This window comes from Phyllostomus discolor, chromosome 6, assembly GCF_004126475.2.
Source record: "Phyllostomus discolor isolate MPI-MPIP mPhyDis1 chromosome 6, mPhyDis1.pri.v3, whole genome shotgun sequence".
Classification (NCBI taxonomy): Eukaryota; Metazoa; Chordata; class Mammalia; order Chiroptera; family Phyllostomidae; genus Phyllostomus; species Phyllostomus discolor.
This window is the reverse complement of record NC_040908.2, coordinates 147796495-147818854: the sequence shown is the minus strand read 5'-3', so window position 1 is coordinate 147818854 and position 22360 is coordinate 147796495. Positions and strand designations below refer to the sequence as shown.

The 22360-nt window shown below is 46.9% G+C and overlaps 1 protein-coding gene across 8 annotated transcripts in view; it reads left to right on the top strand.

The window, feature by feature from the left end:
- Positions 1–22360, top strand: part of SLC1A2 (solute carrier family 1 member 2) — a 143421-nt gene that overhangs the window by 67379 nt on the left and 53682 nt on the right. For all 8 annotated transcript variants that reach the window (XM_028515718.2, XM_028515719.2, XM_028515717.2 and 5 more), the window contains exons 2-3: positions 18623–18762; positions 20577–20729. In XM_028515718.2, coding sequence (XP_028371519.1) covers positions 18633–18762; positions 20577–20729 — 283 coding nt within the window. In that variant the 5' untranslated portion in view covers positions 18623–18632. The remainder of the gene's footprint in view (positions 1–18622; positions 18763–20576; positions 20730–22360) is intronic.

Here is a 22360-nt window from a genome sequence, read left to right as displayed (position 1 = left end):
CAAAAAGCACTGATTTGCCAGGCCTGCCATGGGCAAGTGGGTCAGCTGTAGCAAACCACAGGGAGGAGAGGGGAGGTGCCTGGGGGGAAGCCCGGAGGCTCCAACCAAAAGAGTGGTAAAATGACACTCGGTAGGCAAGAGCAGCGGGTGTGCAGAGAAGAGGTCTGCAAGGTGGGCTTTTTCTTTTTTTGGTAAGGCGCCATTAAACAATTTTAGTGTTTCTGCTACAACTACTCTACTCTGCCCTTGTAGTACAAAAGCAACCGTAGACAATAGGTAAATGATGGACTTGGCTGTGTTCTAATAAACTTTTATTTGCAAAAACAGGCAGTGGGCTGGATTTGGCCCACAGCTGTAGTTTGCCGACCTCTGGTCTAAGAGGCAGGAAGCACAGGCAGAGCGTAGGATGCTCCTCACGCACCTGTTCCAGAGACCTCAACGAACGGCCTCTGGTACGTTCAAAGTATTGAATAAGTGCTGGCTATTATTATTATTATCTATGTTGCAAGTAAGGATGATTAACAATGATAACATTGATGATCATTATAATAACACTACCAGGATAAACAAGCTATAATGAATTATGAGTAACAGTCAGCAATGTATTCCCAGGTGTTTCTACACAGTTAGTGGAGCGCCCACTCCACATACCCGTAGAGTTAGAAGGAACTGCAGAGAAAACCAATGCCAACGCCTCATTATACAGATAAATCTTGGCCACATAAATGGAGTCAGACAATAAAGAGGCATTGATTTTTTTTTTAATTTTCACCAGAGGACTTCTTTTTTCATTGCTTTAGAGAGGGAGAAGAAGGATAGGAAGAAAGAGAAACATCGATGTTGGAGAGAAATATCTATAGGCTGTTTCCCATATGCACCCCAACAGGGGATCAAACCTGCAACCCAGGCATGGGCCCTGACCAGGAATTGAACCTGTGACCTTTCAGTTACAGGACAATGCTCCAACCAGCTGAGGCACACTGGCCAGGACAGGTTTTTTTTCACACAAGATAAACTGTGTGATGACCTAGTATTGGTGAGATTCTTGGCACATCCTTGCACCAGTGGAAAGACCTGATTCTGGACCACCCTGTGTTTTATGACTCGAGAACTCCCGGCTTCTGGGATGATGCACACATCTGTTTTACGTGAGGGTTACCAAACACCTCTGGCTACATTTGAGAACAATGAATAAAACGAATAGTTACTCGTTGCCTTACTTATTGCCCTCTTTGTCCCTGTTGCTATTGGCTTAGCAAGCCAGCAGCCATCTAAGCTAGTTTGCAGCTTGGCTGCATGCTGGAGAAAGGGTGCCCTCAAATCCCCCATCATCGTGGCCACAGAGAAGCCCGGAGCACTTTCATCTACCCTCAGTGGGTCAGCGCCACGGGCCAAATTCTTCACCACTGGCAAAACCCTCCTGGGTTTTGGTTAGCCAATAGCCCTGCAATGATCCAGGAGGTAAATATTTGAAACCACAGCTCTTGAGCTTTTATTGATTTCCCCCCAAATTATTTTATTACAAAGGCTCAATAAAAAATATGTCATGAATCAAAAAACAAGCCATAGCATCCTCTGGCCGCAAGCACAACAGAGAACTCAGTAAACAGAAGGGAACATTTGGGATTTAGTTTACCGTTCCTCTAAGCCAAGAATCAGCTAACTTTTCTTTTGTTTTTTGTAGGGTCAGATAGTAAGTATTTCAGGCTTTGTGGCCAACTGGTGGGCCATGACTTATGTGCTGACTCCTGCTCGAAGCTCTCATTAGTCAGAAAGAGCAGACCAAAGGATGGAGTATTTGAACCGGCTGCTCAGTTACTAGACGTGGCCTTTGACACCTGGGCTTCAGAGTTGGGCATGCGGCCTTGGCTCTGTGGTTCTGCTGCTTCCTGGGGGCTTTCAGGTTTGTTAGTCCCTTCGGTTTCCTTGTCTACAAAGTGGGGATGGCAACAGTCCCCCTTATACACACTGCAGAGCTGCTATGCTCTCTGAATGATAGCAGCATAATCAGTAGTTATTGATAATCAAGCCCAATGGATAAAAGAAACTGTTCGATAGTGTACAGTTAAGCAACTGACCTATCTTGCCACTGTCAAAGGGAACTAGGTGGGGAGTGCCAAGAAAAGCCATCTCTTAAAAATTTGTATCAGTGATTGAGAATGCCTGGTAAGGAACCGTTAACGCCAACTTCTCAGCAAGGGAAACTCTGCAGAATCTAGTGTAGTTCTTATTTTCTTACAAAAATGCTATATAATTGACATATAGCATCATGTTAACTTTAGGTGTGCAACACAAGGATTTGATGTTTGTATACTTTACAAGATGATCAGCCTAATGAGTCTAGTCAACACCCACCCCCTTGCATAGTTACAGATTTTTTTTTCTTGTGATGGGAACTTTTAAGGTCTTAGCAGCCTTCAAATATGCAATACAGTATTGTTAACTACAGTCACCACGCCATACATTGACACAGGTCACCATGACTTATTTACAACCCCCTTCGCCCATGTCCCCTGCCCTCCGCCTCCTGCCTCTGCTAGAAGCCATCAGCCTGTTCTGTTCTCCTTAATTATTTATTTTTAGATTCCCCATATAAGTGAGGTCTTATAGTATTTGTTTTCTGTGTGATTTATTTTACTTACCATAATGCCCTCAAAGTTCATCCATCTTGTTGCAAATAGCAGGATTTGTTTTATCTGGCTCAATACTATTCCACTGTATATGTGCGTGGAATATATCACATTTTCTTTATCCATCCATCCTTCCGTGGAAACTCAGGTTGTTTCTGTTTCTTGGCTGTAAGGTGGGGGTGCACGTATCTCATCAAGGTAGTGGTTTTATTTTCCTCGGATAAGTACACAGAAATGGAATTGCTGGACCATATGGTAGTTTTATGTTTTACTTTTTGAGGGATGCCATGCTGTTTTCCGCAGTGGCTGCACCAATTCACACCCCGCCCCCAACAGTGCATAAGGACTCCCTTTCCCTCTGCAACCTCCCGCTCGTCATTAGTCATCTTTTTGATAACAGCTATTCCAACAGGTGTGGGTGATTCCTCATTGTGGTCTTGATTTCCATTTCAAATTTTTGTGTACCTGTTGGATAGCTGTGTGTTTTGTTTGGGAAAAACATCTATTCAGATTTTTGGGTTTTTTAATTTTAATTTTAATTTTTTTGCTAGTGAGTTCTTTATGTATTTTGGATATTAACCCCTCATCAGACATGATTTGTAAATATTGTTCTCCTTTTCAGTAAGTTGCCTTTTCCTTCTTTTGATGGTTTTATTTTCTATGTGGAAGCTTTTTATTCTGATGTAATCCCACTTTATTTTTGTTTTTGTTGCCTTTGCTTTTGGGGTCAGATTTTTAAAACCATCACCAACACTTGTATCAAGGAGCTGACTGCCTGTTTCCTTCCAGGAGTTTTATAGTATCAGGTCTTATGTTCCAGTCCTTAATACGTTTTGAGTTAATGTTTGCTGTTGGTGAAAGGTAGTGGCCCGATTTCATTCTTTTGCGTGTGGCTGTCCAGTTTTCCCAGCACCATTTGCTGAAGAGAGTCTCCTTTTCTCATTGTGTATTCTTGCCTCCTTTGCCATAGATTAATTGACCTTATCGATGTGGCTTTATTTCTGGGTTCTCTATTCTGTTCCATTGATCTTTGTATCTGTTTTTATGCAAATGCCACACTGTTTTGATTACTATAGCTTTGTAATATAGTTTGACCAAGTAACCTTTTTTTCATCATTATCTTCTACGGGAAATAATATGAGCCCAGATCATATTTGCTTTGCATCATTGCTAAGACCCTAATGCTAAATCATGACAGGCCATCTTCCTTTCTCCAAAAAAAGAGGCCTCACATTCTTCAATGAAAAAATCTCAAATGGAAAAATTATTCTCTGAACATTTTCTTCAGCCATAGAGCTAAGCCAAATGATCTGTCTCAGGCCGAGGTTATCAGTGTGGGCTGAGATCAACAGGTGAGGAGTGACTGTGGGCCACAGGAGCTCTGGGGCCTCAGCTAATGAGTTTCCTCTGACTTCACCCTGCTGCCCTTGATTTTGCAACTCCTGTTGCTATAGCTGAAGTTGGAAAGAATTTGGCTAAAAGCCACCTATATGCTCAACCTCCTGGGGGAATCCAGCTTTTAATAACGAAGTTTTATAAATATTTCTGAAGAATTATGAGCTAGGAGGTTGAGGTTGGCCATGTCTATGATGCAGTAACTGAAGGAACATCTAAGGTTTATATATTCTCACATTGAATTTCCAGGCTCTTGCAGCCACTGTATTGTGGTAAGAAATAATTGGGCTTTTGATAGAGACAGACGGGGTGTGATTCTCACCTCTGCCCTTTCCTAGCTATTTTACAACAGACAAATTACTTAACCGTGTTTCTTCATCTGTAAAATGACTAATAATCACTCCTCACATTGTATAAAATGTGTGTTAAGAGATGCTGCAAAAAACTGCTGACCAGCCTGACTGTACAGGCTGGGGTCCAAATGACCGCCTCTGCACTCCCCCGTCCCCCACTGTAGGTTTGTGAAAAAGAAAAGGCTGAAGTCATTCTCCACATTCAGCGCTTGCTGAGTCATTACTCTAGGGAGTTCTAACCCTGGGGTTATTGATAACAAGGAGACGTGCTGAGAAGACCGTGAAAACCCTGCTCCACCCTCTGTCATCAGCTAGTGAGTCACTGGCTGTTCCTCAAGCACTGCCTCTACCTGCTGTCAAGGAAGGCGAGCTCCGGAGCACTCGCTTTTCTGTTTCCACACTTGTCCCCGGGGAAACTTTGGTCAAAGTTGTGAATTATGTGACATCTTCAGTAGCAATGTGATTCACTCTGTTAAACCTTACTAGACCTACTTTGTCGCCTGGCAAATAGATACTATTCTTGTTCGGGGGTTTCATTTAGGCACACAAGGAAAGCCCCATCTATACAATGTTGCCACTCAGCGGGAGGGGGCTGCGAACTCAAAGGAGCCAGGCAGGTGTGTAAACAAAACCAGATGGTAGTTTACTCTCCTTGTAATACTTCTTTCAGGGAAACAGCAGTGCAAGCATGATGACCAAGGACAGTTGACCCTTGGCCTCTGTGTCAATGAGCAATAGGGATTGGAGGGGACTGTGGCAGACTGGAAGAACACTATCTGTCTGAAGGGCAATCACTTCTCAGTTTCAGCTGATTGTTGCCACTAAAGGAATCAAGATTTGAAGACGGCTAGATTTTCCAGTACTTTAAGAGGTTGGAGAAATGTGGATTGTAATGTAAAGTCTGTTAGTTTTAAAATGGTAGAGAATTCAGTTTTTAAAAACTCTCTGTGTTACCTCTTGAGTTTATAAGCACCTACATAGACGGAGAGGGTGAACTGTTGGGGGAAAATGGTCACTAGACTAACACCTCAAAAACCGTGTATGACATTTCTTGCAACACTCCCCCAGAGGAAAAGCCAGCCTATTTCACTCAAGTTTTATCCTGTTCCTTAGACAGGAAAGTGGAAAAACACTTTTAGCAGTTCTCAATAACACAGTTGGAACAAAGAACCTCAATGCTTCATTAAGGAAACTTTACATGATTGACAATTCACTGGAATTGTTTTACTGTAAACTACAAGAGGTTTTAGAATTAATTCCCAACTTTTTATCATTAACATTGTTAAAGCTATTGGTTGTTGAACTTTGCAATAAAGGACTCTGCCTACAGGGGGCGAATGGATTCCATGCCTAATCTGTTATTTCTGGTGTAACCCTGAAGGAAAAGGGAACTTTTTCTGGGTGGCGAGGAGCAGACTTCAGTGGGAGTCCCGGAGAAGCTGTGTAGGGATGGGGAAGACACCCGCTCCAAGGAGCATGCTTGAGGGGCAACGGCTGGGCAGCTGTTGGATGATCCACCAGGCCTGTGTTTTGCTCCAGGGGCTGAGGAAGTCGAGAGTAAGAAACTGTAGGGAATGCAAGGCGGAGGAACAAAGATGTTTACAGTGACATCTCATCCCGTGTTTGCTGGGTGGTGTGTGATGTCAGACCTCTTTCTCTTTGCCCGATTCCATGCAATGATGAGTTCTCCGTCATGGACTGTGGAGTTGGATCTGTTCTCAAGTAAGAGGTGGTGGGCCGAGTGGAACTGAATGTGGGACCAGGGTAGACAGGGAGGGGGTGAGCAGAGGAAGGAGACAAAACACCCTGGTAAAAAAGCCTGTATTGACTCAAAACCCTAAGGATGCCCCTGGAGTCCAGGGGATGCCTTTCAAGTTACACTGCAGATTTTTATCTAACCCTTATGACTGCATTTTGTCCTAGCATTTAATTTGCTCTACTAGTTTTTACTGAACACCTATTAGGTGCCTGGCATGGTGCCTGCCATTATATAGCAGATTCAAGTAAAGACAGGACGTGATCTTTGTTTTGATGTCATGATTTAAGAGCCACCCAGACAACTCCCTGACACGGGAAGAAACCGTGATGAAAGATTTTACAAGGTGAGCAAGATTGAACCTTTCTTCCCAAGCCCTTGGGATGAAGGGCTTTCGCTTCAGTGGCTGTGGAGTAAAGTGGTGTTGACGGTCCCGTGGCCGGCATTAGCGGACCACTTCCACGAGTGTGATGGACAGGTGGGGCTGGAATGACTTCAAGAAGCGCATAAAATCAAGTTGTGACTGCGTGTGGTAATTAGGAGCCCTGGTTTTTTTTGGCGAGGTCCTCAGACGTTAGTTTCAGCTTCTGGTCGGCTTCCAGGGTGAGGAGTTGGTACATCCTTTCCTCCTGCTTTGTTAGGCTCCTCTCCATACCCACATCCAGAGGAGGAACCTTTCATCCAGCGCCTGAGCTGGGCAGGCTCCCGCCACTGGCTGCCTAAGGCGCTTCCCAGGCCCTGTAGACTTGGGTCCCCCTAGTGCCTGCAAATCACGTCTCTCGAAAAAGTCTTATGGAGCAAGTGCTGGGTCCAGGGGCAGACATGGGCCCTTCCCTCCCAGTCTGAAGTCTAGCAGGGAAGACACCCAGACATGAAGAAAACAGCATGAATGCGATGAAATGTGAGGTGCAGCATCCAGAGGCATGGAAGGAGGTTGGAGGCCCAAGAAAGGATTTTTTCAAAAAGCCACATCAAAGAGTCAATTAAGATTTCAGATTCTAATAAGTAATACAGTCCTTAATGCCATGAGCTGCAAATGGCTATTAAAAAGCGGGGAAGTGGGTAATGCAAGAGGATGTAGTCCACTGTGGATCTAGGCTTGCCCGAAGGGAAGCGCTTTTGCATAGTCAAAGCTGCCCAAGGGCACGATGGTGAGTTGGGTGAAGTCGCAAGCTCCGCCTCACTGCACTGTTCAGGCACTGCCTAGACATGCGCATGCGTACTGACCGCCGAAGGGGCGGGCTCTAGGTGCTTTTACAAAAGTCCGGAGGAACAAGCCCCACCCAGACGTACTGAATTGAGATCTACAGGGATGGGCCTTGGAGATGTATATTTTTTAAAATAGACTTTATTTTTTTAGAGGAACTTTAGGTTCACAGGAAAACTGAGAGCTCCACGTACACCCTGCCCCCACTCATGTACAACCTCCCCCGCTATCAACATCCCCCACCGGAGCGGCACATTTGCTGCAATGGAGGAACCTACACTGACACATCACTTGCACTCAGAGCCCATTGTGTACATCAGGGTCCACTCTTGGTGTTACACTTTCTACAGGTTTGGGCAAGTGTATAACGACATGTATCCAACACTGTAGTATCATTCCGAGTACTTTTACTCCCTGAAACTCCTCTGTACTTTGTCTATGCATCTCGCTCTCACTTCTGATTTCTTTTTCTACTGTCTCCACAGTTTTGCCTTTTCCAGAATGTCATGTAGTTAGAAGCACACAGTATATGTAGCCTTTTCAAATTGGCTTCTTTCACATAGTAATAGGCATTTAAGTTTCCTCCATGTCCTTCCCTGGCTTGATAGCTCATTTCTTTTCAGTGCTGAGTGATATTCCATTGTGTGGGTGTACCACAGTTTATCTGTCCATTCACCTACCCAGGGCATCTTGGTCACTTCCAAGTTTTGGGTACTGTGAGTAGAGCTGCTATGAACATTTGCGTGTAGGTTTTGTGTGGACGTAAGTTTTGAAGACCTGTAATTATAACAAGTGATCCCGAGACAGATTTGGGCTCTCTGGTCCAGGCAGTCATTCGTCCGTGGTTGAGGGGGGACTGCAAGCCTCTCGAGGCCTGAGGTCCTGGGATTCTTGACGACGGCGTGTAGCTCTTGCACCAGGCTCTGGACTTTTCTCCCCCAAAGCAAAATCACTCTTTCGGCCAGAGGTTCCGGTCAATGCTTGCTGCTAGCACAAAGTTACAGAATATCAGAGAGCAACTGTTTTGGAGCTGGGCAGAGAGAGTGGGCTGACCTGTTCTTCCAAGTTCTTCCTGGGTTCAAATCCAGACTCTACCACCTACAAACTGTGATATTGGGCAAATAGTTTAACAATTTAATGCTTCAGGTTCCCCTTTGGTAAAAGTTGCTAATAATAGTATTTCCCTCCTGAGGTTATTGTGAGAGTTAAATGAGTTCATGCATCTAAAACACTTAGAAAAGTGTCTTGGGTGGTGTAAGCTCTGGATAAATGTTAGCTGCTCTCATTGTTTTCATCATAATTTTTATCCTTGTCCTTACCAGTCACCAGACATTTGAGCCCCTCCGAGGTGAGGAGCCCTTCCAGGTGAAGACCTGGGGTTAGAGCGAATCCGTGTGGCTGTTGCACACCGGCTTGTGCGGGCTGAGTCCGCGGGAACAGGATGGGACCTGCGCCCTCTGGCTGTCTGCGGACTCCACTCTCCAAGTAGACTCCACTCTCCAAGACGGTGCCTCTGAGGCCAGGGAGGCAGGAGCGCGGATTGTCTGAGGCAGGCAACAGGTGATGGCTTCCCAGAGCTCTCTTCGCCTTCCCCCTCGCCTGGAAGCCCACTCTTCTCTCTCTTTTCCTTCCCCAGAAGCTAGGACTGCCTATCTCAAAAGTCACTAGGGACGTGGTGGAGGTAGACATTTTCTTGTGTCTGTCGCTGTGCAAACACCCCTAAAAAGGATGTACCCTGAGAACCCTGGGCTCAAAGGCAGGGGACGGACAGGTTTAACTCTGGCTGTGGACCCCCCTGGTTGGAATCCAGGCTTCGTGAGCTCAGGCGAGTTTCAGACTCTCCCGGAGCCTCGGCCTCTTCATTTCTGAGATGGACCTGTTTGGTCACAGGGACAAAATGAGTTAATGGGTGTGAAAATATTCTGTGAACACCACAATGTGAAGTTATTATTAACTTACTTGTTAATAAGTTAAACTGATGGAATGATGGTTATTGTTTATCACTTAAACAATAGGAGAAGAGCCTGCAGGGACTCTTCTTGTGGGAGATGAACAAGGAAACGGGGGAGAATAGTTTGCAGTTGGAGGCGCGGGGGACGAGAAGGCAGACGAAGACGACAGACTTCTGCGCTGGCCAGAGGGATCGCTGTCTTGTAGCCTGGGCAGCCCCAAAGCCTCATTTCCTCGGAAGGAAACTCTTACACGAGCCTGAAGTATAAGTGGTTTTTTGGACAAAATTAGCACCTATGCTTTTGCTGGCAAATCATTAATATGGGAATCAGCCCCTGGAAGGCCAAAGCTAAATAAATTATATATACTTACTTCTAACACCGCACTTAGTTTGCTGGTTTATTTCAAATGCTTTCTTCAAGCCTAACGTGCATAGAGAAAACCACACGACTTTTAAGTGACTGGCTTGGTTGGTTTTCACAAATTGTACACATGTGAAACTTGCACCCAGATTAAAAGCAAAAAGAAAATTGCTAGCTTTCAAGAAACCCTGTTGAGGTCAGAGAGCTTTAAACCAGTTGACTTTGGAACTGACTGGGCAGTAGCACGGAGTTGGCAAAGTTTGTTTCCCGTGTCCTGACTTCCCCTCCTTTTTTTGGCTTTTGGATGCGGTTCTGACCAGGACCCACGACAGGGGGTTCCCCAAGCAGGTCCTGTTCCTAGGGAGAGATCAGAGAGGCTCTTTAACACTGAGGTCAGTCAGTGGGCTGCTTTTCCATGGGTTTCTGGCTTCGATCTGGGGCCCCGGCTGGGATGCAGAGAAACAGGTCTCTCAGGATATTGCAGGCCCCTTGGAGCCAGGAGTGAGGGGCTTCAGAAGTCCTGAAATATCACCCCTCAAAAGCATAGTGTGGCCTTGTGGATGCCAGCCCTGGGAAATCCCACCATTTGTGTGGTCACGATGCTGACTTGTCTTGTTGCTTGGAACAGACACGGGTACAAGGCTGGCTGCTTCGTCTAAAGGAGAGAAGAGACACACAGTCAGTCTGTCCTTCTCAGGATGGGAAAAGCACTTGTAAGGTGTGACCAGAGTGCCCAGAAAGTCCCAGCTGTTGCACACCTTGCCCAGCTGCTGCAGGTGCCTAAAGGCACTGCAGCTAATTAATGCACTTAGTCCACCTCCCAGCCACTCCCCTGTCCCGGAGACTGATGGGGAAGGCCCATTTGGGGAAGCTTCAGGGGCCAGAGAAAGACCCTCCCAGACCTGAGGTCACATCCAGAGCTCTGTTCATCAAGAGAGCATCTCAAAATCATAATTCCATCGAGTCCCGGGCAGACAGTGAGTGTTCATGCTCTTTGGTAGAAAGATCACATTTTGGAGGGTCCAGATTTAGAGAGGTCAGTCTTGGCAATTGGGTGTTTCCCCTGAAGGCTGCTTTTGCAGAGCCAAGATTGGTTCATGGCGGCGTTTTCTCCTGTGTGCTGGGGCCACCATGACCTGGGTGGGGCTGGGTCATAGCCACGAGGAAGGAACAGTCAGTTCTGTGCGGTGCCGACCTGCGCCTTCCTGCCACCCACTGGTTTTACTAATGCGGCTGTTTGTGCCTTTGCCCTCATTTCTTGCTCCTTTTCAGATTTGCTAGTCTTTCAGAACACTACCCACTAAAACCAAGTGTCACATAGAACCTGTGACTATAACATGCTTTTTAAAAAGTCTATTTCGTACTTACTCATTTAGCCATTCAACATACAATAGTTGAGCATCTATCTTATGCAAGAAACCATGCTGGATGTGGGGGAGAGAGATTCAAGTAAGTCAAGCCCTTGCCCTCAAACAGTGACTATTCTAGTGGGGAGAAAAGACAAGCACAAAAATACCTTGAGGGAGGTAAACACAGGTATGCACAGGTAAGCTACAGGAGGAACATAAAAAAAAAAAAAAAAGCAAACTTGGGACTTCATGAAGACTTCCCAAGGGAATTTGTGTTTGAATTGGGCTTTGAAGAAGAAATAGAAATTAGTCTCAGAACTGGGTTGGAGGAGACAGCGGGGAGGATGGTTTAGCTGGAGGACACCGTTCGCCTCAAGGCAAACTTGGACGGGAGCCAGGCTCCCTGCGGCTCGAATGCAGGGTGCGTGCCAAATGCATCTCCCTTAGTTCATTGTAGTTGCGTGAGGTTTTCAAGCACATGTTCCTGTTCCATGAACCAGAGGCGGGTAGAAATGACTTCAGAATCAACACGCCTACGGAGACTGGGCTGGCCAGTGTGCCTCTTTGGCTGTGGCATAATCTGTATTTTTAGAAGAGATCCCCAGTTTGGGGATGATCAAACACCCCACCCCAGTCTTGCACCCAGGCCTGAAGTTTCACTTTTCCTTGGTGCCTCCTTACTTCTGCTTTGGTGGTGAGCCTTTCGGGAAACGGGCAAATCCGTTGGGTCAAGGCCAGCTCGGGCCTCTACCCTGGGGAGGATTTTACAAAACTTTGGAGGTGTTATCCTTCAGGCTGTGCTCCTGATGTTCTGTGAGAGGTTCTCCAGTCATTCCACAGCGTGGGAGCTTACAGCATCGGGGCCTTCCAGGTCCCCAGCCGCTTGGACTCTTCTGGGACTTTCTTTTAGTAAAAAAGCACAGATATCCTTGGTTGCCAAAGCGGTTTTCAAAAACTCAGCTGTAAATAAACTATCTTAATGGTGTCTTGCACTATTTTAGCCATTGAAGACGAGGGAAAGGAAACTAAAAGTGAGCGTCAGTTATGTTACTGCCGGTGCTTTCGTAAGTGTGATTTAAGCTTTGTAGTGACCTGGGGAGTTGGGTGTTATTGTCCGAGACAGCAAACAAGCACCTCGTCCCGGCCACGGCTGGAACACACAAGGATTTTAACCGAGAATCCAGCGGCCATGCAACCATAGAATTGTCGTCCACGAAGCTGTCTTCCGACGCTGCTTATCGGTGCTGGTGTTCCCATTCCGGTTCCTGGGCAAAACGAATGCTGTCTTTACCGATCCTTTCACAGTTCTATCTCCTGCTGCCTCCCCCTCCCCCTTATGTGAGGACGCCCAAAGGCCCCCGCTGCGTCCATATTTGCCATTTAACTTATTAGCCAGTTTGGGTCCCTTGACTTAGAAAACGACACGGAGAAAAGACCTCTTTCCCTCAAATTTACACCTTGAGTGTTTCTGGAAGAGCTGCCTGTCCAGTTCCAAGCAGCTGGCTGAGAATGCAGTGGGTGGCCTTTTGATGGCTTCGTGGTGAATTCGGCAGTTGGTTGGTCCCAGTGCCCTTTCACCTGTGCGTCTAGATTCTCATGGTATTGACCTGCCCATCCTAGCAATCTAGACTGAGAACTGGGCAGGTGTGGATGGTGGTTAAGATGATGTCCATGTCTGAACCCTGTACTGGAATTGACCCCTAATTCAGCTCCAGTAGTGCCAGAAAATTTTGTAGCAGAGATAGGAAAGGTAAACATGGAGATAAAGACAAAGAAGGGGTGGTTGTTGTTGGTTTCTCTCTTGTCTCTCAGCCACCCGTCTGCCTTCCCCCGGGAGGGCTGTGATGCAGCCGCCGGGCTGTCCTCTGGTGGTTGCTGCAGTGATTTGCCTCATGGTCGGTTCTCAGCTTTCTCAGTCCTGGGCAGAACGGGAGAGAGTGGAGGCTGTGTCTCTGGAACTGAGGGCTGGTGATGCCCCCTTGAACCCAAGCATTAGAGAATTGTGGAAATTTAGAACATTAAAGAATTTCCAATCCAACCCTCATTTTTTAAAGATTGAGGGCCTGGGACCTCAAAAATGAAAATCAGCCAAAATTGATACCTAACTGCTATTGGTATCTTACAGTGAGAGTTCGTTTTTATCATTTCATAGCTCTCGCCCTTCCCTCTGTTGGTTGTGGTCAAGGAACTTTCCATCCATTTTATACACATACTATTTCTGACACCACAGTTAGCAGGAGCCCTGGAACTGGAGCCCAGACCCCACCCCCCAACTTTCCGTCTCATGTTACCCACCAGTTCTGATCCCATCATGACCCAGGATAACCACGCACCGTGCTCTCCAGCTGCACCATCCCGCACTCAGAAAGACGTTACAGAAGAGCTGTGTCATTTGTGAAGTCTGGAGTTCCCTGGCAGAACCTTTCTCGCGTGTGTTCTTGTGGCCCAGACATGGACACGGTGGCTAAAAATGGACAGAAGAAGGGACGAAAGGAGCTGTGAAGACTGTGAACCTCTAGGTTTCCTTCCTAGGATCTGTGTCAGACGGAGATTCTGACTTCTTGGTCAATGAATGTTCTCCACATTAACCGGGTGTTACAGGCTCTAGTGAGGGCGGAGGGCCTGGGGAGCTGCTGGAAATGCCCAGCTGTCTTAGAATCCCAGTGCCTTTCGCAGCAACGGTGGCATTCTCCAGGGAGCTGGGAAATCCCAGATGTGGGTCTGCCACAGCTGTAATCTCTGCTTCATGGTGCCCAGTGCTCAGAGCTGACACCAGTGGTATTTCCAGCATTCTTTTCCAAACATACCAAGTACCTTAGGGGAAAGTCCCTGCAACAAACCCAAGTTTTGTTCTCAAGGATCTGACCCATTAAGGATCTCCTGTTTCCTCCCCACGCTCTTGGGCTTGGGCAGCAGAAGGCCAGAGGGGGCGATGCTTGTTGCAGACCTCAAACCCAGCTGCTTTTAGGTTCCGTAGGGAATGTTCCGTGACTACCTCCCCAAACCAGTGAGGGAGGAGTACAGAATGTGGTGCCAGCTTAGGCGATGCTGAAGTGTGCAGGCAGGGACTCTGAATCCGACCCCATACCTAATGAGCCTATTATTAGAGGCTCTTGGCGGAGGGAGGAATATCAGATGCTAATAAAAAGCAGGTTCTGAGAATAGTTTAAAACTTAGCACCAGTCCCATTATGTGTTCCTTTCTGAGTCAAAAAAAAAAAAAAGAGTTTCCAGCTCGTCATGGGAGCAGGACTCACGCATTTGTGTGAGAAAGAATAGGGCAGCGACTGCAAAATTAACAGCTGTTTAAATAATTTAATGGAGAAGTTATGGCCGAAGGAAATTATAGGCTCATTGTTTAAGCTTCTAATTATCCAACAGCTGTCTCATCACATGGCCTTGCTCTGCTGGGCAGTGGGGAGGGATCTGGCAGTGTCGGCTTGCAGAAACTTCCACTACTAAGGAGTTGCTTTGCTAAATTTTCCATTCAGAAGGGGCTCCAATAGAACCAGACATGGCCTGCAGTGCTGGGAAGCATTAGGCTCGGTGTATTTGGTATAACCAAGCCACACCTGGGCTTTGCAGTTCCCTAGCATTCAGGTCTCTCTGCACAGCCACAGATGGCGGGGAGGGAGTATTCATAAAGGGTAAGTGTGCTCACTTGCAATAATTACTGTGTTTACCCAGTGTACTTACCTGGACCAGCTCCTGCCCTGTCTGCTCATTGCCAGGGAAGGAAACCACATGCTGCTGTGACCTCAGGCCTCTGCCTGTGTCCGACTCTCTTCTCCCTGGGCCTGTTTTTTCTTTCACTGGGAGCTGGGAGAGTCGTTGAAAACCTATGATATTCAGGGTGGCAATAGGGCCTAGCATTACCAAATTGTCATTCATTTCAATCAGCACCGTGCTAAAAACCAACACATGGACACCAGCAGTTACATCCGGTGGGAGCTTCAGGCTCTAATTGGGGTATGCAGATTTCCAAAATGTGTGTGTTCCATGTATTTGCTAAGCTCTGGACATATCACACAGTGGATTTAGGAGACCTCTCATCCCTTTCAGGTTTCTGTTTAAATGCCTCCTTTTATCACAGATGCCTTCCCTGGTCTCCTGATGCAAAATCACCTCTGCCTTCTTCCCACATGTCTCCCTCCTCCCAACACCCATCTCCACTTGAAATGTATTTACCCATTTATTTGCTCTTCCACTAAGATGTTCACTGCATGAGAGCAAGGGCTTTGTCTGTCTTGCTCACCTGCCCTATCATCAGCTCCTGGAACAGCACGGGGCCTGTGATACGTGCCCAGTAGAAATCTGTGGAACAAAGGCAAGAAGGCAAGGGGGCTTGCCGAAGCGGTTTGCTCCCGTCCACCACAGAAGGGCCTCGCTCCCAGGAGAAAGCAAGGTGCCCTTTATGGCTGCTTTCTAATTCTTCATTTCTTTGAGCAAACATTTATCGAGCACTTGGTACCGGGTGTTCAAGATCACAGACCTGCACTCCCAGGGTGCACAGCTGGTGGGGGATGGACACATTTAAATTCCATCCATCCTTTAAGATCCAACGCTGGCACCAGCCCCTCCTGGAAGCCTTTCTAGAACACTCTTCTTATTCCCCAAATCTGGGTTAGGCACCATTCTTACCATTTCCTGTGTTATCCTGGGCAGTACTTTTCCATGGCCCATATGTCAAGCAGACAAGTAAGGTACAATGTAATTTCTGTTTCCCCTTGTAAGTCCTGGAGAGCGAGGGTTTCACCTTCCTCATTGCCAAGTACAGTGTCTGACACAGGGTCTCAGTAATACCAGTTATCCTTGTCGCCGTTGTTGCTATGTGTGTGCTCGGCAACCAGCGCTTACATAGCTCTCTGTGTCTGTAACCGCCTTTCAGAAACTCTACCTGTCCTGAAGATGAGGAGGCTTAGAGGCATCTCTGTGTTATGTTATGTAACATTATGTAACATTATATTTTATAATATCCCCCCGTTCAGGCTCTTGGGGTCCTGGGCATGGAGGGGTCACTTAGACTGGCACAGACTCTTTACAAAGAGTTCTCGGGAGACTCCCTGTGTCCCCAGATGCAAGCTGAAGCCTTGATGTGCTGTAAAAATTATTTTCTATGTGCAGATGTTAGGAACTCCTATGAGCCTGGAGCATTGCTTTAATTCCGAGAGGGCAAGTTACAGGAATCCTCTCAATAAATACTTGTGGGTTCATAGCATTTTGATGTTGCCACTTTGATGTGGCTGTTTTGATTCAGGGCTTCAGGGACATTTTGTCATGGCTTAAAAAACACACCATTAAACGTGTTTTGTGCCACTTGGAACCGCGTGCAGCAGGCATCCAACACGTTGCTGGGCCGGGTGTGTGCGTTAACCTAGCATTTGTGTGTTTTCCCTTTGACGTGGCTGTTTTCAGTGCCTGGCGCTCTCATTCCATCATATGGCTCTTGCCAGAATGTTTGCTTTAAGTACTCGTTAGTCTCACTTAAATAGCAACCATGTGCCCGATTCGAACTTCAATGGCAGGAGGGATTCAGTGGAAGCAGAAGGCGGGGGTGACAACCCGAGGGGTTTCCCAGAGCTTTGCCAAGGGCTGGCGAATGGAACACGGTCACCACGTGACCTCTGCTCTTTGTTGCCAGTTTTCTGGCTTAGGGCTTCAGCATGCTGGCTGGCTAGGGTAATGTTTAAAGATATAAAAAGATCCCAATGCAAACATAAAAATGCGGTCTCTCCGTGTTGAAAAGACCGTTTTGATCCTCTCCCCCTGCTCTGTTGTAACGAGGACTTTTCTGTCTGCTTCACTCGGTGATGAGAGGCAGTGGGAGTCACTGCTTGCTGATCAGAAGGGGCCTCATCTGCTGGCTGTGAGCGGCCCTGTCCGATTTTCTTTCTCAGATGGTCTGAGTGCTCATTAGCACACACACATGCTAGACGGTCCAAGGTCGCCTGGAAACTAACAAAATGGATAGGAAATTAGGCCATTGAGGGGATGGACACAAAGAAGCTTATAATTTTGACTAACAATTTCCTCTGGCTATTTTACCCGACCATACAACATTATTCCCAATTTTATTGCATTTTTGTAGCAAGTATATTAAGCAGCCTATTATGAAAAAGTAAGTGTGCAGCTGTATTTGGGTCCCTGGACTTAATTCTGAGACTGGATGCTAAGCGTGGTGTCTAATTGGAATGGTGGTGCACCTGGGCAGATCCCTGGGTTAAATGTCACCTGTGTCATGAACTTGGCAAGTATGGTGTGTCTCTTCTTCATAGTCCCTGGAGAAAGGAACTACCTGTGTCAGCTGCCATGCCAGGCCTCTACCATATGTGGTCATGTTTAATTTCCCCAAGGCTGGCATCGAGCCCTGGTGTTTCTACACACCACCCAGCTGGCGAATGATGGGGTCAGGATCTGACACCCAGGTTCTCTGACTGCAAACCCCATGCTATTTCCATTATACCCAGTGATGGCAAACCACAGGCCTGCAGATTGGTGTTGGTTCTGAAGGGCGTTTTCCCCAGTCTGTGGTGAGATTATCTGGGTGAAGCTAGCACCCTCTATCTTGCAAGGCACTGTCATTTATTAAGAGATCGTGACCTGCCTTTCTAGATGTTGAAGACTATCTTTTTCTTTTGTCAAATGATGGTAATTGCAAAGGGCAGCTAACAAAAGTGCTCTAAGTTGTCAGAGTAAAAATTTGGCCCCTCGATGTCAATTTTCAAGCTTAAATTTGAAACCTTGTTGATTTGGGAAATGACAAAGCTCAAAAAAAAGAGCAAGTATGCCCCTTATCCTGGCCAGGGCTCTGTTGCAGACTCTCGGCACAGCCTGGGGCCACGTGGGTTTATCTGGAAAAGGGCTGGGCTGCATCCAGGGTAAAGGTGATCACATGCTTCTTAAGACCCTACTTCTTTGACGCTGAGTCACATGGACTCTTGGGTGGATTAGCGGAGCCCTGATAATGCAAGTGATCTTTGGAAAGCCACAGAGGATTAAATTTTTTTTAAAAAAACTGGATAAACCATCTTTTCTGAAGGAGAGACAAAACTTGGAGTACCAGCATTTGTGACTTTTCTGTGTCCAGGATGGGGAAGGCTAGAACTCAGAGGCATTTTACTTTGGTACGACTTAGGCTGTGACTTAAGTTGTTCAAAAGTCACCCTTTTGCAACTGTTATAGAAGAAGGGAAGAGCTCAGGTTTTGGAGCCAGACGTGTCTGGGTTTGCTCTCCATTTCTCTTAGCCTGTGGCCCTGGGCCAGTTTCCTTCTGTCCAATGGGATGGGGATACTTGCCTGTGAGAGTTCTGGGGTCAACAACTCGGGAAAAGCCTGCTTCTTCCTGCAGTCTTTCCTTTCTTTACTGTGATGATGCGAGGTCACAGGGACCAGAGCATCTGGTATGTAGATATTCAGTGTGTCTTTGTGTCCTGCTGTTGGGGGAACTCGACTTCAGGATAACCTGAATGCTTTTTTTTTTGTTTTGATTTTCTTGCCAATGTTTCCGGATTCCCAACTATGCCTGCGGGAAGCCTGTTACTCCTCCTCCCACGGGTGCCCCTCAAACAGGGCCGGGGAGGTGCGCAGCCGTCTCTAACCACAGCCTTCGCTTCTGTTTCAGTGCCAACATCATGCCCAAGCAGGTTGAAGTGCGAATGCATGACAGCCACCTCGGCGCGGAGGAGCCGAAGCCCCGGCACCTGGGGCGGCGGCTGTGCGGCAAGCTGAGGAAGAACCTGCTGCTCACTCTGACGGTGTTCGGTAGGTGACGGGCACCTCCCCACCTGCCCCTCTTCTCTCCGTCCCTCCTGGTTCTGTGAGGAAGCTGGTTCTGGCAGCCGGCCCTCCCACATGCTCTGGTGGACTCCAGCATGGCTGCTTCCACGGTACCACTCCCCCATCACCGGCCCTGGGCATCAGTGTTCCTCTCTGGGGTGCTGGTGGTTCCCAAATTTCAGCATGCACAGATGTGGCCCATGAGGGCAGCAGATCCCCAGGGCTACCCATGTGTGGAAACTTGCCTATGGGCCACCTAAAACAAAGGCCTGGACTCTATCTTAACAAACCTTCTAGAAGATTCCAAAGCAGGTGGTCCATGTACCCCATTGAGAAAAATGCCTACATCAAGGCAAAGGCGACAGGTGCAGAAAACCCCACTAAGATAGGTCTGATCAAGCCTGAAGTTTTATTGACTTAGATGAACTTAGCACGTTAGCTCATCGAGGTCCATGTGAGAGAGGCTTGCACCGAAGCCTGGGTCTGCTCCCGCACTCTCGCAGATGCCTCATTCCCCTGCTTCAGGCCTCACCCCACCACGGTCGTCCTGTGTGACTGTTTTGGTCTTAGGTCTTCAATCAGGGTTTATTGAAAATGTGGGTAAATTGCAGTTTCTTGTAAAGGTAACCACACCATTTCCTTTTATGGTCCCTCCCTTGGTCTTCTTCTGTCACGCAGGCTACACACAGAAGCAATGAACAGTTCATCTGCCCACCCCCACGCACCTCCCCACACCTTTTCTGCCACGGCTTCTGCTCTGAGCGGTCGTCTCGGATCTCAGTGGACCCGGGCCAGCACTGGCAGCTTGCCGTAGCTCAGCTCCCTTAATGAAAAGAAGCCACAGGCATGGCAGGGTTTCCCAAGGGTTAGCCTCCACATAAGGACATGCCATTCATCATAGGTTTTGAAGAAGTATATTTTTCACCTGAGGAAGAAGGAAAGCCCAGGCTTTTGGCCACGTGACTCCCTTCGTGTCCCCAGGGCGAACACTATCGCCCACAGACTGGGAACTCCCCCCTCGCTCAGAGTCAGTGGTGTAATGACCTGATTTGTGGTTTCCACAAGGGTTGTTTATATTGGCCGCCTGGTCGGAGAAATCTGAAGCTTTCCTTGTGGAATCCCTGAGCATGCAAAACAAAAAGCTCCTGCCAGCGTCTTTGCCCAAATTGTTTCTTCCCAAGTGACACAATTTTAGAGACCCTTCTTGAGTCTAAAGATTGTATAACAGGCTATAGAAGTGAAGGACAAAAACTCTTGAGGGTAGACCATGGGGAAATGATTGGAAGTTAAAGGAAACAGAAGAAAAAAAGGAAACTCACGTTAGCTTAGCCAATCAAATGTCCCTTCTATAGGGCATGCAATGAAAAAGGGAAGACAAGCACGAAACACCGTGCCATGTGGCCAGGCTGAGAGGAAAAGCAATCTCCGGCACTGGGATTGTTTCTGCTGACAAATCTCTGACCCTACACGTGGACAATAGTCTCAGAAAAGTTGGAGTCCAGGTGCCGTGACACACTTCCCATAAAGCCTGGCGCAGGCTGTCCTTGACTCTCCCAGAGCTGCCTTGTAGAGTAGCTGGAGGTACAAAATATTCTCTGACGAGTCTTCAACATCAGCCTCACTTATCTAGTGGTATTTTGGTTACATGTAATGCATCATCTGATAATAGAGAATGGTGGGAAAGGTCAATGTCACCGAGATTAGATCTCAGAGCTATATTCATTCGACTAGGGTAAATAAATAAATAAATAAATAAATCCAGTTTTTTTCCCTTTTCCTCCCCCCTTCCTTATTTATAGGTGTCATCCTGGGGGCAGTCTGTGGAGGGCTTCTTCGCTTTGCGTCCCCCATCCACCCTGATGTGGTCATGTTAATAGCCTTCCCAGGGGATATACTCATGAGGATGCTAAAAATGCTCATTCTCCCTCTAATCATCTCCAGTTTAATCACAGGTAAGTCCACCTCGCTCTCCGGTGCCCGGCTGAAGTGGGCCCCACCCTCGCTTCAGCTTTCGGATCGGCCATTGCGTCTCAGTTTAGTTGAAGGAATGAGTGTGATCATCTGTGTCATTTCACACTAGAAGCTTTGTTTCCCTGTCTCTGGGACAGGGACAATGAACCCGAAAAGCAGTTTGCCATCTATTGGCCAGTCCCTCTGCCTGTCCAGCAACTAAAGACAAAAAGGAAACAGCCTTATGTTAAAAATGGTAGTATCTGTAATGATTCTAATTCTTAGTGGATACTTTTTCTCATTTTCCAAACTACAGTTTGTTCAGAAACTGATACAGGTGATAAGCAGAAAAGAAAATTTATTGTTTAATTGGGTGTAGAGGGAAATAAGTATTAAAATAAATGAAATGCTAGATAGGAAAGCTCTTTCTTTGACTTTTTCAGAAGAGAATTAGCCTTATGTATATCACGGTCACTTGTTTTGGCTGAAAAAATTGTTTTATATGAAAGAGTATTTCCCCTTCATGAGTTTATACTGGTACTTTCCTCCATACTGAGTGCTATTACTAGAACAGCATGGAAATTGTGGTAGTTTAGACTCTAACCTCTGAGATGAAGGGAAATGCTGGGCTTCGGTCCATATCCAGATGCCAGCAGGGTGGGTGACCTTGAGAAAGTTGTCCCTCTGGACTGTCCGCTTTACGAAGGAAGCAAGCCTCTGGTAATTCCAAGTGACTCAGATGCCAAAGCAGATTGTCCTAAAGTCTCAGAGCTTTGACCAGTGAACCCGGTGACTAGAAATGCTGGGTCTCGGGTTCCAGAAAGTCTTATTATTTTGATCAACTTCAGATCGAGGGAAGCTGTGCTTTCACCTTAAATGTTCCTTTCCACACTGGAGAAAATGTTCTCCACGCCTGTGGAACAGATTGTATGCTGGCGGGCCTGGTAAGGAAGCGCAGCTTTCGTTGGCAAGAACTAGGCTTTAGGTTGTAAGAAATGGGTCACGTCATACATGGGTAAGCTTAATTCAGAGAAATTAACATCAAGGACTTCCTCCCCCATGCCCAAAAAAATGGGGTGCCGTCTCTTTGTTTAGTAAAAACAGGAACTGAAACCAGGAAGTAGAAAATTGAAGAAGCAACTGGAAAAAAAAAACCCCACGAAGGCTGGAGTTTTTCTGACTTGCTTGGAATTCCCTCCAGCAATCACAGAACCTCCCACAGTACCGATGAAGCCCCCATCTTTTGGAGGTGCCTTATGCATGAGTTCTTTAACCCCTACACAAGAGGGAGAATGTGAGAGGGCTCTCCTACCTCCCTGCTCCAGACTCGATTTCCATGACCGGCAATATGTTAAAAAATGTTGAGGCTCAACAGGCTGCCACCAGCTTGTTATTTTCCCACGCGAGGGCATGAAGAGCAACAACAGTAGAGAAAACAAGTGAAAAACTAGCATGCACCAGCACCGTCACTCCACAAAAGGGTATTTTGGTACCAAATAAGTGGGAAGGACATACTCTCAGAATTAAAAATTAAATTTATTCAACTTTCTTTTAACGCACTATTGCAGACTGACAAAAGGAGTCACCAACCAGTTTATAAATCTGGGTCAGAGGTCGTCATTTCTCCCCAGTT